The 12,280-nt window shown below is 58.0% G+C and overlaps 1 protein-coding gene across 1 annotated transcript in view; it reads left to right on the forward strand.

Annotated features, from left to right (window-relative positions):
• The window catches only part of LOC102386727 (avidin-like), a 14,970-nt gene extending 6,825 nt beyond the window's left edge, over positions 1-8,145 (forward strand). The window contains exons 2-5 of the mRNA XM_006038471.2: positions 3,608-3,728; positions 6,147-6,354; positions 6,976-7,096; positions 7,740-8,145. Of these exons, the coding sequence (XP_006038533.2) occupies positions 3,608-3,728; positions 6,147-6,354; positions 6,976-7,096; positions 7,740-7,806 (517 nt within the window). The 3' untranslated portion in view covers positions 7,807-8,145. The remainder of the gene's footprint in view (positions 1-3,607; positions 3,729-6,146; positions 6,355-6,975; positions 7,097-7,739) is intronic.
• Positions 8,146-12,280: the final 4,135 nt, after the last annotated feature.

A 12,280-nucleotide genomic window follows, 5' to 3' on the forward strand; every position in this document is an offset into this window, starting at 1 on the left:
GCTCCGGCAGACGGCACCGGTGCTGTCGGTGGGGGGCGGGGGGTAGCAAGTGCCAACCGAGGGTTGGTGACCACCCACATCCTCGCCCCTGCCTTGTTGCTGAGAAGGCTAATGGCATACTGGCTGCATTGGCAGGAGTGTTGCCAACAGATTGAAGGAAGCGATTCTTCCCCTCTGTGCAGCACTGGTGTGGCCACATCTGGAGTCCTGTGTCCAGCTGTGAGCCCCCCACTACAGAAAGGATGCAGACACTTTGGAGACAGTCCACTGAAGGGCAATGAAAATGGTTTAGGGGTTGGGGCACATGACTGGTGAGGAGAGGCTGGGGGGCCTGGGCTGATTGACTTTACAGAAGAGAAGACTGAGGGGGATTGAACAGCAGCCTTCCACTCCCTGCCGGGGGGCTGCAAAGAGGATGGAGCTGGGCTGGTCTCAGTGGGGGCAGACGACAGAACAAGGAGCAATGGGCTCCGGCTGCAGCAAGGGAGGTTTACATTGGATATTAGAAAAAACTTTCTTATGAGGAGGGTGGTGAAGCACTGGAACAGGTGGAATCTGCATCCTTGGAGGTTTCTAAGACCCTGGTAGATGAAACCACTGCTTTGCACTTCATTACATAAACTTTGCACCGTTTCTATTGCTCCACTTCGCAGGGTTAGGTAACTCTTCCTGTGTTATAATCCAATCCTCCTCATTATTAGCAATTTCCCACTAGCCTTAGGTTATCACTAATTTCATAAGCATACACCTATCAAGGTCAGAAAGGAACCGTTAAAGAAGATGGGTCCTAGAGAACACAACTGATACCTGCTTCCCAACCAAATGCTGCTCGCCTTTCAACATGACCCTTTTGCCAGCTCTTTATGCATCTTACAGGAATAACTGATCTCCGCCCTCTCCAGTTCAGGGAATAGTTTCTCAGGAGGGACAGTGGCAAAAATCTTAATAAAATTGCATTGTTCTTGTCGAAAAGGTCACTTATCCGGTCATAAGGAGATACCAGATTGGCTTGACATGATCTTTCTTGGATAACGTTGCTCTGCGCTGTCTCCTTTTCTGTTTGCCTCCACGTCTGCACTTATTCTGCTCTTCACCATCTGTTCTATGACCTTACATACTACAAACCTGTCAAAAAAAATGGGCCTGTGATTGCTTGGGTCACCCTTTTTAACTTTGTTGAGGATAGGCACTGTATTTGCAATGCTCCATTCACATAGGGTGCTATCCTCCAGCTGACAGACTCTGAAGATCCCTGGTAAAGGATCTTCTCCTTCACGTGCCAGTTCTTCCAGTGTTTGGGATGGATACTGCCCAGGTCCTCCTTGACTCTGTCACAGTACCTCAGATGTGGTAAACCCATAACCACGTCCTCACAGCCAGGTGGTGCTCAAACCTTATCCTGGATTATGTCTTTGTCCTTACTGAAGATAGAGGCAAAGCACTCTTCAGCCCTGGGGCCATTCCCACATTATCCATAGTCTCCACCCCACCTTCAGTGGAGGGCAGCCCCACTTCCTCCCTCTGAAGTCTTTTTGCATTTCTAGGACCAGAGACCCTTTTTCTATTGGTTTTATTTGCCTTTACAAGGTCTGACTCAGATGAGACTTGGCTGTTCTCATTTTACTTCCGCTCTTTGACTACTGAAGATCTCTCCTCACTGCTCAGTGTCTTTTTCTGTTGCTTGTACCCCTCAGCTTGCTCTTAACGTCCTGTTTAGGGTGCTCGCTCATCTGTGCAGCTCCATAACCCTTCCCTCCCAAGTCTCTCCTCTTACTCAGGACAAAAGCTGTGGACGCTGGACAGCACCTGCCCTTCTTCCTTAAAGTCATTCCGTACTGCTTCTGTGTCAAAATCCTTTAGCTCTCAAACCCAGCCAACCTCCTCAGCTAGTTTCCTTAGGGTGGAAGACTACTTCCCGTTATGCACCTAAATGCAGATTTCAAGCCTGGCCATGGAGCTCTATTCTCTTCCTCCGAGCCTCACGTACCTCCTCGTCGCTGGAGAATGCAGACCCGGGTGCGGTGATTGCAATGCTGGCCGACGCATCAGAGAGGTGCTGGTTTGAGCGCTGGGTAGAGGAGTGGGTCCAGAACCTGGGCAGCGGGCACCAGCTTTCTGCACTGGTGCCACAGCCACTCTCTGGTGGGGCTGAAAGACTGGAGGCCCCTTCCCCTCTTCCCACTAGTCAAAGATTTCTTGCTGGCTGGGTTGTTGTGACTTATAGGCCACAGTAGGTGGACGTGTGTATTGCTGGCTGGCACGTAGCCTCCTGTGCATGGACAGGCTATGCCTGCACACTTGGGCATCCTCACGGCTGGGGTAATAGAATCACTACCTGTGTGCAAGTGCCAAAAATGGCACTTATGCCGTGAGAGAGCTGCACAGAGGGGCCTGGACTCCCATTCCGAAGGCTGCAGACCTCTCCTTGTCCATGCTTTGACATTAAGCGGATCAGCCTGTGACCCAAGATCCTTTTCCAACATGATGCCCTCTGGAAGGACCTTGCTACTTGCCAGGACTAAATCGAGGCTAGCACAGCCTCCGTTGCTATGGGGCCATTCGACAAGAGATGTTCATCAGTGATCTCATCCAAAGATACCTGCACCCTCCCATTCTTTGTAGCATCCTGGTCCCTTGATTACAGCAGGTCACAGCCCAGGGATCAGTTCATTTTTATCTGTCATAACAAGGCTCAGAAGAGCTCCAGATAAGTCTCACTACTTGCTACTGGAGACATCAGCATTTGTCCCTCAGACGGAGGTCTTCATAGCAACACACTTTTTCTTCCCGCACGTTAGATGGGCGCTTTGGAGCTTCCTGCTCACTGGTTTCTTTGGTGGCTGTTAGCAGACTCCCACCGACCGGCCCGGCCTCCAGAGCTCTGCCCGTTAGCACCCTGTCCGTGCGCACGGATCAGCTGTCAGTTCTTCTGGCAGGTAACGGTGTCTCTGTCCTTCCTGCCCAGGGTGTAACCAGTGGCCTTGGCATTTCAGCCCTGTGACTCACGGCCCCAGGTTTGAGCAAGGCCACTCGTTTCAAAACACTATGCACCAATGAGAGTTTCCACTTGCTTGGGCTTATTACCCAGATGCTTGGGGCAAAATCCCACCACAGTTCACTGTACAGGCCCAGGTGGCAGCCACCTAGCAGTGCAAGCCAGCTGGCCAGCTCAGCAGGGTGATGCACGAGGCCAGGAGGAAAAGCAGCGAGCAGAGGGTGCATGGCTCAGGCAGCTGGAGGCGACGGTGAGCGGGGAGCAGCCTGGACCCTTGGCCTGCCCTGGCACGGTGAATCCGACGAGCAGGGTGCTGCGGCTCAGCCCCACTGGAGGCCTGCAGTCCTGCCCAGGCCCTGCACTCTCCCCATATATAGACAATTCTGGGCCCCCGACACTTCCTCTTTCCAGCCTGGAAGCTCGGGTTTTTGGCTGTTTTTTAAGAAATAAAATATTAGCAAAGAAAACCACACTCGGAGCACGTGGCCATTGCTGCAAACTTCCAGCAGGTAAAAACCACAGAGGGCACAGCCCCATCTGCCTGAGGTGGGTGGAGGGGGGAAGGTATAAAAGGGTTTGGCAGGGAGCCTGGGCACAGGTCCCTACTAGCAGAGACTCACCTGCCCTCAGGCAGCTCCTGCTCCCAGCGATGATGATGATGATGCGGAGCATCGGCTTCATCCTGGTCCTCGCGCTGGCTGGGGCGACCCTTAGGCCCCCTTTAAGTAAAGAGGTACTCACCAGGCGGGTGCAGCGTGGGGGGCAGAGGGAGGTTTTCAGCTGCTGCAGCATTAGGGGGTCCTGGCAGGGGGCGACAGGACCTGGCAGGGCTGTGAGCGGGGAGAGGAAGGGGCTGGGGCCTGCCCCTCTGCAGGGGTCCACTCGAGGGCACGGCAGGATCTCCGAGACCTGCGCTGAGCTGCTGACTGCCCGGGCAGGGACACTGTCTTCCCGAGGAGCAGGAGCAGTGACGGCTCCAGGGTGTGTGACCTCAGTGTGAAGCATGTGTGTGTGTGTGTGTGTGTGCACAGCTGTGAGGCACTGGGAACACCCATGGGATGGCTGGGGGGGGAGGCAGGTCTCTGTGATGACACTGAGCTCTCAGGGGAATCCTGCTCCTTTTGCGCATCCAAGGGAGGGACACTCACTCAGCTGCACAGTTTGCAATCTGTGATGCTCTAGTATCTGCACAGTGCGGATGCTCAGGGTGCTAGGCACTGGCTGGGCAGGCATGCAACTAGGTACCCACACCCTGCAGACACCCACAATGAGCAGGGTAGATGTCAGGGCAGGACCCTTCCAAGGGGCAGAAACTTCCTTCATGCACTTCTAATACCACATTGAATCCAGTGACTGTTAAGTGCAAGGAATTGTCCATCAGCTTCAAAGGGAGGGCTGGAAAGGGGCAGGGTGTGAAAGACTTGCAGTACAGTGAAAGCAAGGGGCTGGGAAATTAGAGACAGAGGTTGAAACTGGCTCTGGACAAGGGAGGGCCATGAACACTGGTCTCCTGCCTGCTGGAAGGATGCTCTGAGTGCCTGGCTATGGAGACTGAAACATCCTTCTGATTACTCTGGGACTCACAGCAGTGCATGTGCGTGCATAGTCACACAGCTGCCGCGCCAGCAGGCACCACTGCCGGGTATGTGCAGCACACGCACGTGCCTATTGACACCGCACAGCACGGTAATGGGATTGCAACCTGCCTCCATCCCCACTTCTGCATCTGGGCACATGCCAAGAGGCACAGGAGGCAACAGCACCCTGCCCTATTGCCCTGGCCCCCTGCACAACACGCTCAGGACAGACCCACACCGGGAATGAAAGAGAGGGCAGCTGCAGGGGCCCTGCCGGCTCGAGGGCACGAGCGCTGAGCCCCGTTGCTCACGGGCTACAAGCCCTTGTCCCTTCTACTGCCACAGCCACCGTCAGCCTCCTCTCCTGAGAAGGGGAAGTAAACTCTGGGACGGCTGGCTGGGCAAGCCCCAGGTGCAGACTTAGGTGGGGAAAAGACTCAAGCAAACTCCACAGGCCCAGCAGCAATAGCAGCATCAGAGGCCAGGGGCTTGCACAGAAACCCCGCAGGTCCTGGCAGCAAGGAGCCTCCCTGAAGCTGCCCCAGCAGCCAAAGCAGAAACCGCCTTTGGCAGCCCTGGGAGGCAGGATACCAGGGCAGATGGGACTAGGGAGCCACATAAACACTGGCCCTGATCCGGAGCAGGGAAGTGGGCCCTGGGCGATCCAGGGGACACAGCTCCCGGCCAGGAGGACCACCAGCAAGCTACCAGCTTCACCCTGACAGCCCACAGGGGATATAGTCGGAGCTGGGAGCTGTGCTGGTACCAAGGGGCTGCCCTGGGTGTTTTCTTACCTACCCTGGTGGGGGGGTGGGGGGTGTTAATTTTCCTGTTTGTAAAGCAGTGGCACGTTGTTTTCCTTTTGTTGCTGTTTGTTGGCCCGGAAGGGAGGGTTTGTGCTTCGCAGTTGCTCACTGCATCTTACATTATACTGGAGGTTGTGGAAGGGACTGTGAGGGGCCATTTCTTGGAGGTCCCATTAGTGCCCCAGGGGCATGTAGTTGCCCTTGGGCCCTGCTGGGGACAGGCTCAAGGCAGAGGGAGGGAGCAGAGCCTGAAGCGGGGCAGGGACGGGGCTGGGACCCAGAAGCAAGGTCTGGCACAGTGGGGCTGGGCTGCAGGCACCAGCGACAGAAAAAGGGGGCTGAGACCGGGAAGGTTGAATCCCCATGTCAGGTGAGGCCCTTCTTTTACACTGTATCACCCAGCTGTGGCAGGCGAGCATAGGGCAGAGCGAACTAACAGGGCAGAGCAGGAAAGGGCTGAGCAGCTGCCAGGGGCATCACGGCCACCGTGGGGACCAGCGCCGGCTCCACTCAGACCAAAGGTTTCTCTTCTGACAAAGTCACTGTGGAGAGAAGCTTTCCAGAGGGGCAGAGGGTCCTGACAGCGCCCTGCGCTGGGGGCAGGAACCAGAAAACGAGATTCCATCTTCTCCCCAACCCCTCAAAATCTGCTTGGCGAGGTCAGCGTCAGCTTCCCGGCAGGGTTCTGGTTGGTCTGTAGTGCTGGCGGCCCTCGGCTGGGGTCAGCCCGGCAGTGCCTCCTCTGCTGACCGCAGCCCTCCTCCGCAGTGCTCCCTGATCGGGCTGTGGCAGAACGACCTGGGCTCAGAAATGAAAGTCATGGGTGTGAGCAGTACTGGGTACTTCTTCGGCACGTACCTCACAAGCGTCACCAGCTCAGACAAGCCGATCAGTGAGTCCCCCATACATGGCAGCCAGCAGATGGGAGACCAGGAGCAGCTGACGTTCGGGTTCACCGTCGCCTGGTCGTTCTCTGGTACGTGGCTCTGCGTGTGGTGCGGTGCGGTGGGGTGGGGTGGGGTGGGGAGGCCGGGGCAGCCCGTGCCAGTGCAAAGGCTGGGGTCCTTCCGCGCGCCCGGGGCAGCCCCCAGGTCGCCTCTTTAGGCTCCTCTTCCCCGTCCCAACAGCCTGTCGTAGCCACCCCATGCCTGGCACTAGCCCCAGAGGCGCACCCAGCAGTCCCCTCCCTGCCCGGGGCCCTCTCCTGCCCTGCCCTGCCGCTGCCCGGCTCTTGGTGCTGTGCCGCGGTGCCCAGGCTGGCAGGACCCTGCAGTCTCTGGTCCAGTCCAGTCCAGTCCAGTCCAGTCCCTGCTGTCATGGGCACCTTGGCAGATCAGCCCTGCTGCCAGCTCACCCGGCTCCAGGGGTCCATGTCCCACTGCTCCACCACCCCACAGCCCCTTCCCTGCCCTCCCACTCGCACCCACCCTGGTGCGTGGTGCTCATGGCATCTCGAGCAGCTGCGGCCACACATGCCCCGTCGGACCCCAGGAACCCCCTCCTCCCTGCCTGGATGGTCTCCGTCCGGGTCCTGGGACGCTGCGGTCTTGGCTGTGGAAGCATCGGCTCTCATTCCAACCCCTCTGCCTGCTCACAGACTCGACCACCGTCTTCGTGGGCCAGTGCTTCGTGGACGACAAAGGGAAGGAGACTCTGCAGACCATGTGGCTGCTGCGGAAGAAGGCCGACTCCAGACAGGACAACTGGAAAGCGACCCTGTGAGCATCCTGGGAACCATGGCTTGGGGGAAAGGGAGGGCTGGGAAGGGCCCCCGGTCAGAGCAAATGGGCATGCTGCTGCCGTGGTCCCCTCCTGCTCCTGCCCCTGCCCCTGCCCTGAGCTGTGTGGGCAGGAGCACAAGGAGGGGATGGGGAAGGAGCCTGGCAGAGCCCCTGGGCCGTGGCCCCTCACAACTCTCGCAGCCAGGGCCAGGAGCAGCCCCCACACGGCCCAGGATGTGCTGCTGGAGCCAGGCCACTGATCTCAGCGCTGCTTCGACAGCTCCGTGTCTGCTCCTCCGGGCCCCAGGAGTGGGGGGCACAGGGCAAGGGAGCTACCCCTCACCGGGGCAGCTCTGACCTGGGGTGCCCACAGCTACCCTGCTGCCGGCCCCAAGGTCACTGCCTGAGCCCGACCTGCGAGCTCCCAGTTGCACGGGGACAAGGGCTGCTGTGCGCTGCCACCAGCACAGGGCACCCGCGGGGCGTGGGTGCAGAGCTGCTGCCGCCAGGCTCTGCCCAGGCCCTGCCGAGACCCGGCATGGAGGGAGAGGGTCTGGCAGTGCAGCGTCTCCCTGCACCGGGCAGCTCCGGGCACGCAGCCCTGCTGGAGACGTCACAGGGGCTCTTTGTTTCCTTGCAGGGTCGGCACCAACGTTTTCACCAGGGCAAAATACAAGAGTCCTGGAAGGGCCGGCAGGGTCTTGTAATCCCATACCCAGTCCCTGCAGCTGTGCCAGGAGCTATCCCAGCTGCAGGGCTCCAGGCCCCACGTGGCACGTTTTGGGGCCCATCAGCCTTCGGTGTTGTGCTGCAGCTGGCAGTATCGTCCTGTCGCTCTCCAAATCCTCCTCAGGGTGCCCTCCCCGGGGCCACACTCCTTCCCCAGTGCACAGCTGCAGAGACCAGCCCAGCCCGAGCTGTGGGTGCAGGGGCACGGCCTCTCTCCCCACAGCCCCTGCGTGGGCCCAGCAGTTCCCCCCTCCAGCGCCCTTGCCCGGAGGCTCCTCTCAGGCAGGAGTCACCAGAGCACCAAATAAACCTTGCTGAACGTGAAACGTCCCAGCCTCACGCGTGGGTGCAAGGGAGCCGGGTGGGAGTAAGGCCTGTGGCACCCAGGGATCAGGACTGGTGGGCACTCGGGTCTATGGACACAAGGGGCATGGCCCCAGCTCATTCCCAGCCCCCTTCCTGGAGGCCTCCCTGCACACAGCTGGGGGACTGCACCCATGTCCGCACACGTGCCAGCTGTCCCTGCAGCAGGGCGCTCAGCGCCGGGGAGCGTCCAGCGTCTCTCCCGGCTGCAGCCCAGCCAAGAGGCACCAAACAAACCAGGGCAGGTTCAGCCCTCGCCTCATTGCTCTCCCTGCTGCTCAAGTTCTGGCTGCACTACGCCCTGCACCTTTTGATTTATGCACACCCCATCCGTCGCCCCACCAAGGCCCGGGACCTCCTGGTCAACCTCCTCCTGGCTCTGGCCAAGCTCGTCATCTGGCTATCCAGGCAGGAGGCTCTGGCCGGGAAGGCTCCCGGAGACCTCGGGGCATTTTTCCTTGGTGTGCCCCGCGCACGGCTCCGGGCGGAGCACCACTGGGCAGCAGCCGCCGGCGAGCTCCCTCAGTTTGTGAGCCGGCGGGCGCTGTCTGGGGTGCTCTGCTCGGTGTCCCCTGGGGGAGCACTCGTTTTGGCCCTATGACCTTCACGTGCACACCCTGTTTTCTCTTTTGTTGTCCCACGTAATTAGTTGATGATCCTCTGGCGCCCAGCCGCCCCAACGTAAGTGGCGGCCCCTGATTTTTTTTTCTTCAGTGGACGACTGACAATACCTGTCCGGAGCAGCGCAGTAGCACCGGACGCTGTTTTTGACCGCCGGCCGTCTGACCCTCGACGGCCCTAAGATCTGAAGCGGTTCCCGCTGCGACCAGGACACCAAATAGTCCCTGGTCCGACCGGCACAGAGCAGCCCAAAGACGCGCCCAGGCCCCTCCTGCACTTAGCTCTGCCCATTGCACGCACCCTCTCCCAGTGCAGCGTCCGCACCCGTGAGCCTGACCCTGCCATTGCCTTGTTCTCCCTCAGCTGCCCCCACTGCAGACACCTCTGCCCAGGGTCCACCCCTGCCCACAGATGCCACCCTCAGACTATGCCCAGCCCACCCAGAGCAGACCCTGCCCCCAGATGCCCACCTACAAGCCATCACTGCCTTCCCCTTTCATGCTGGGGGTCCTGCAGCACCACTCCTGCCCTCATGTGGGGCAGCCCCACCGCTCCTGCCCTTCTGCAGCAGGGCCTGCAGCCTCTGCAAGGTCTTTGGGTTTCTTAGAGGGTTTCATGCCCGTGCTGCAGGCACTGCAGGCTGGCAGGGCGGACACGGGAGAGAGATGCTGAGTCCTGAGAGGGAAGTTGCAGGGGTCACTGGAGCCCCTCCCCCCCGCCAGTTCCTGCTGGGCATTGTGTCCGGTTGGGGACTTGGACGTGTCTGCCAAGCCGGTGCACAGTCTGCTGTGTGTTTCCGGGCCGTGCCTGCATGGCTATCGTCCCCGCTGTGACATCACAGACTACCCCTGTGCACATGTGCCCAGACACCCTGAATGGCAGGGGTTCCCAAACTTTATGCTGAGGACCAGCAAACCGCAGACCAGCAGTGACTGGCATAATGCAGGTCGGCTGGCGGTCTGCAGTATGCCGGTCACTTCCAGTCCGCAGTTTGCCAGTCTGCCAGCCTGGGGTCACTTCTGGCCCGGCAGCCAACCATCCTGTGGGCAGGCAACCAGCCCTCTGCAGTCTGGCACCGGGCAGCAGCCTGCGGGCTGGGCACCCCTGCTGCATGGGGCTAGAAACTGACACCTGGATACAGGATGTAGCAGACCAGGAGGGGGTGCCCCGACTCTGAGCCACCCACCTCACTGCGCCCACCCACCTACCCAGCTCCAAGTGCCCCCCCCCGGCACCTCGCGTCTGGCCGACCCCCTTCCTGGAGCACACCCACAAGCCTGGGGCGACCGCCGCCACCACCCAGGGTCTGGACGTTGTCCCTCGGGGTACACAGGCCTGGTAGGCCTTGAGGGTGCTTGACCCACTGCGAGAACTTGGGGTGCTTCTTTTAGCCTGAAGCACAAAAAGTAGCTTCCCTTAGTCTGCTGACCCAAGGGAATAAAAAGGTGTGCCCAAACCCTTTCATGCATGTACCACAAAGCTTTATTGGTTAAAGAGGGTAAGGTTTGGGGAAGGGTACAGGTTAGAGAAATATCACAGAATAACCCAGAGCAAACTGTGCCAACATAGTAGCTGTTTGAAAACACTTCTATATTACAGTAAGCTAGATATCTAGATAAGTTTCTAGCAGCTTACTCACTTTAGCATCCTGGGAGAGAGAGAGGGTTTTTTAAAATTTAATTAATTAATTAACTTATTTATAATTTGTATCCAAGGCCACATTAGCCAAAACTAATTCCAAATCCAATAGTCCAGAACCATAAGTGGCCCTACTACTGGCAAACACCCCCCACCTGCACCTGGGGCTTCAGATGTTTCCAAAACCTTTGGCTGGCAGCCTTTAGCGTCCACACCTGAGGACGGGCTAGTGATCCAGGCTGACTTGGATAAGCTTAGTAAGTGGGCAGATACAACCTGATGACATTCAGTACTGAAAAATGCAAGGTACTCCACTTCAGGGAAAAAAACTGCAGCAGGCTATGCTCGCTAGCACCGTGGCTGAAACAGACTTGGGGGTCATGACTGACCACAAGATGAACGTGAGCCACCAATGCCATGTCGCAGCTGGTAAAGCAAACAAAACTCTGGCTTGCATCCATAGATGCTTCTCAAGTAAATCCCAGGATGTCATCGTCCCGTTGTACTCAGCCTTGGTGAGGCCCCAGCTGGAGTACTGCATCCAATTCTGGGCTCCACAATTCAAGAAGGACGTGGAGAAGTTTGAGAAAGTCCAGAGGAGCCACGCACATGATCAGAGGGCAGGAGAGCAGACCTTATGATGAGAGGCTGAGAGCCACGGGACTCTTCAGCCTGGAAAAGTGCAGGCTCAGAGGGGACCTGGTGGCTGCTTATAAGTACACCAGGGTCTGGGGGAACGCCTGCTCACCAGAGCGCCCCAAGGGATAACAAGGACCAATGGTCGTAAACTCCTCCAAGACCGTTTTAGGCTGGACATAAGGAAAAATTTCTTTGCTGTCCAAAAGGGAAAAAAAAGGATCCAGAAAACTGCAGACCAGTCAGCCTCACCTCAGTCTCTGGAAAAATCATGGAGCAGATCCTCAAGGGTAACGGCCTCCTGGGCTGCATCGGTAGGAGCATTGGCAGCAGGTCGAGGGCAGTGATCCTTCCCCTCTGTTCAGCACAGGCGAGGCCACATCTGGAGTCCTGGCTCCAGTTTTGTGCCCTCCACAGAAGAAAGGATGTGAACACATTGTCGAGATTGCAGCGGAGGGCAATGAAAATGGTTGCAGGGCTGGGGGCAGGACTTGTGCGGAGAAGCTAAGGGAACTGGGCTTGTTTGGTCTGCAGAAGAGAAAACCAAGGAGGGATTCGATAGCAGCCTTCAACTCCCTGAAGGGGGATCAAAAGAGGATGGAGCTGGGCTGATCTCAGTGGGGACAGACGACAGGACAAGGAGCAATGGGCTCAAGCTGCAGCAAGGGAAGATGAGGCTGGATATTAGGAAAAACTCTCTCACGAGGAGGGTGGTGAAGCATGGCAACAAGTTACCCAGAGAGGTGGTGGCATCTCCATCCTTGGAGGTTTTGAAAACCCAGGTAGACAAAGCCTTGTCTGGGATGATGCAGTTGGGGCTGGTCCTGCTTGGAGCAGGGGGTTGGACTAGATGTGACCTCCTGAGCTCCCTGCCAGCCCTCACTTTCTATGATTTCTAAGAAAGGAGACAGATTTCCCCCCTCCCTTCCTGTGGGTTTCTGAGCTGGGCACGGGGCTCCTGGCCCTGGTTCCTGCCTCTGGCTATTTTTCAGCTTGGGCCCACCACGGCAGGCTTCAGCCTCTCCGTGCCTCTCCAGCATGACTGGCCCCCCCAAGCTTCCCCTGCTAGTCCCTTTCTGGTCCTACAAAGAGAAAACAAACCGAAAACCCGGCTCCTGCATTAATGCCACACATGCACACCTCGGGGTGCAGAAGGAAAAAAAGGTACACGTCTTTAACTCCTACAACCCCGTG

Source organism: Alligator sinensis, unplaced genomic scaffold (genome assembly GCF_000455745.1).
Source record: "Alligator sinensis unplaced genomic scaffold, ASM45574v1 scaffold1970_1, whole genome shotgun sequence".
Lineage (NCBI taxonomy): Eukaryota > Metazoa > Chordata > Crocodylia > Alligatoridae > Alligator > Alligator sinensis.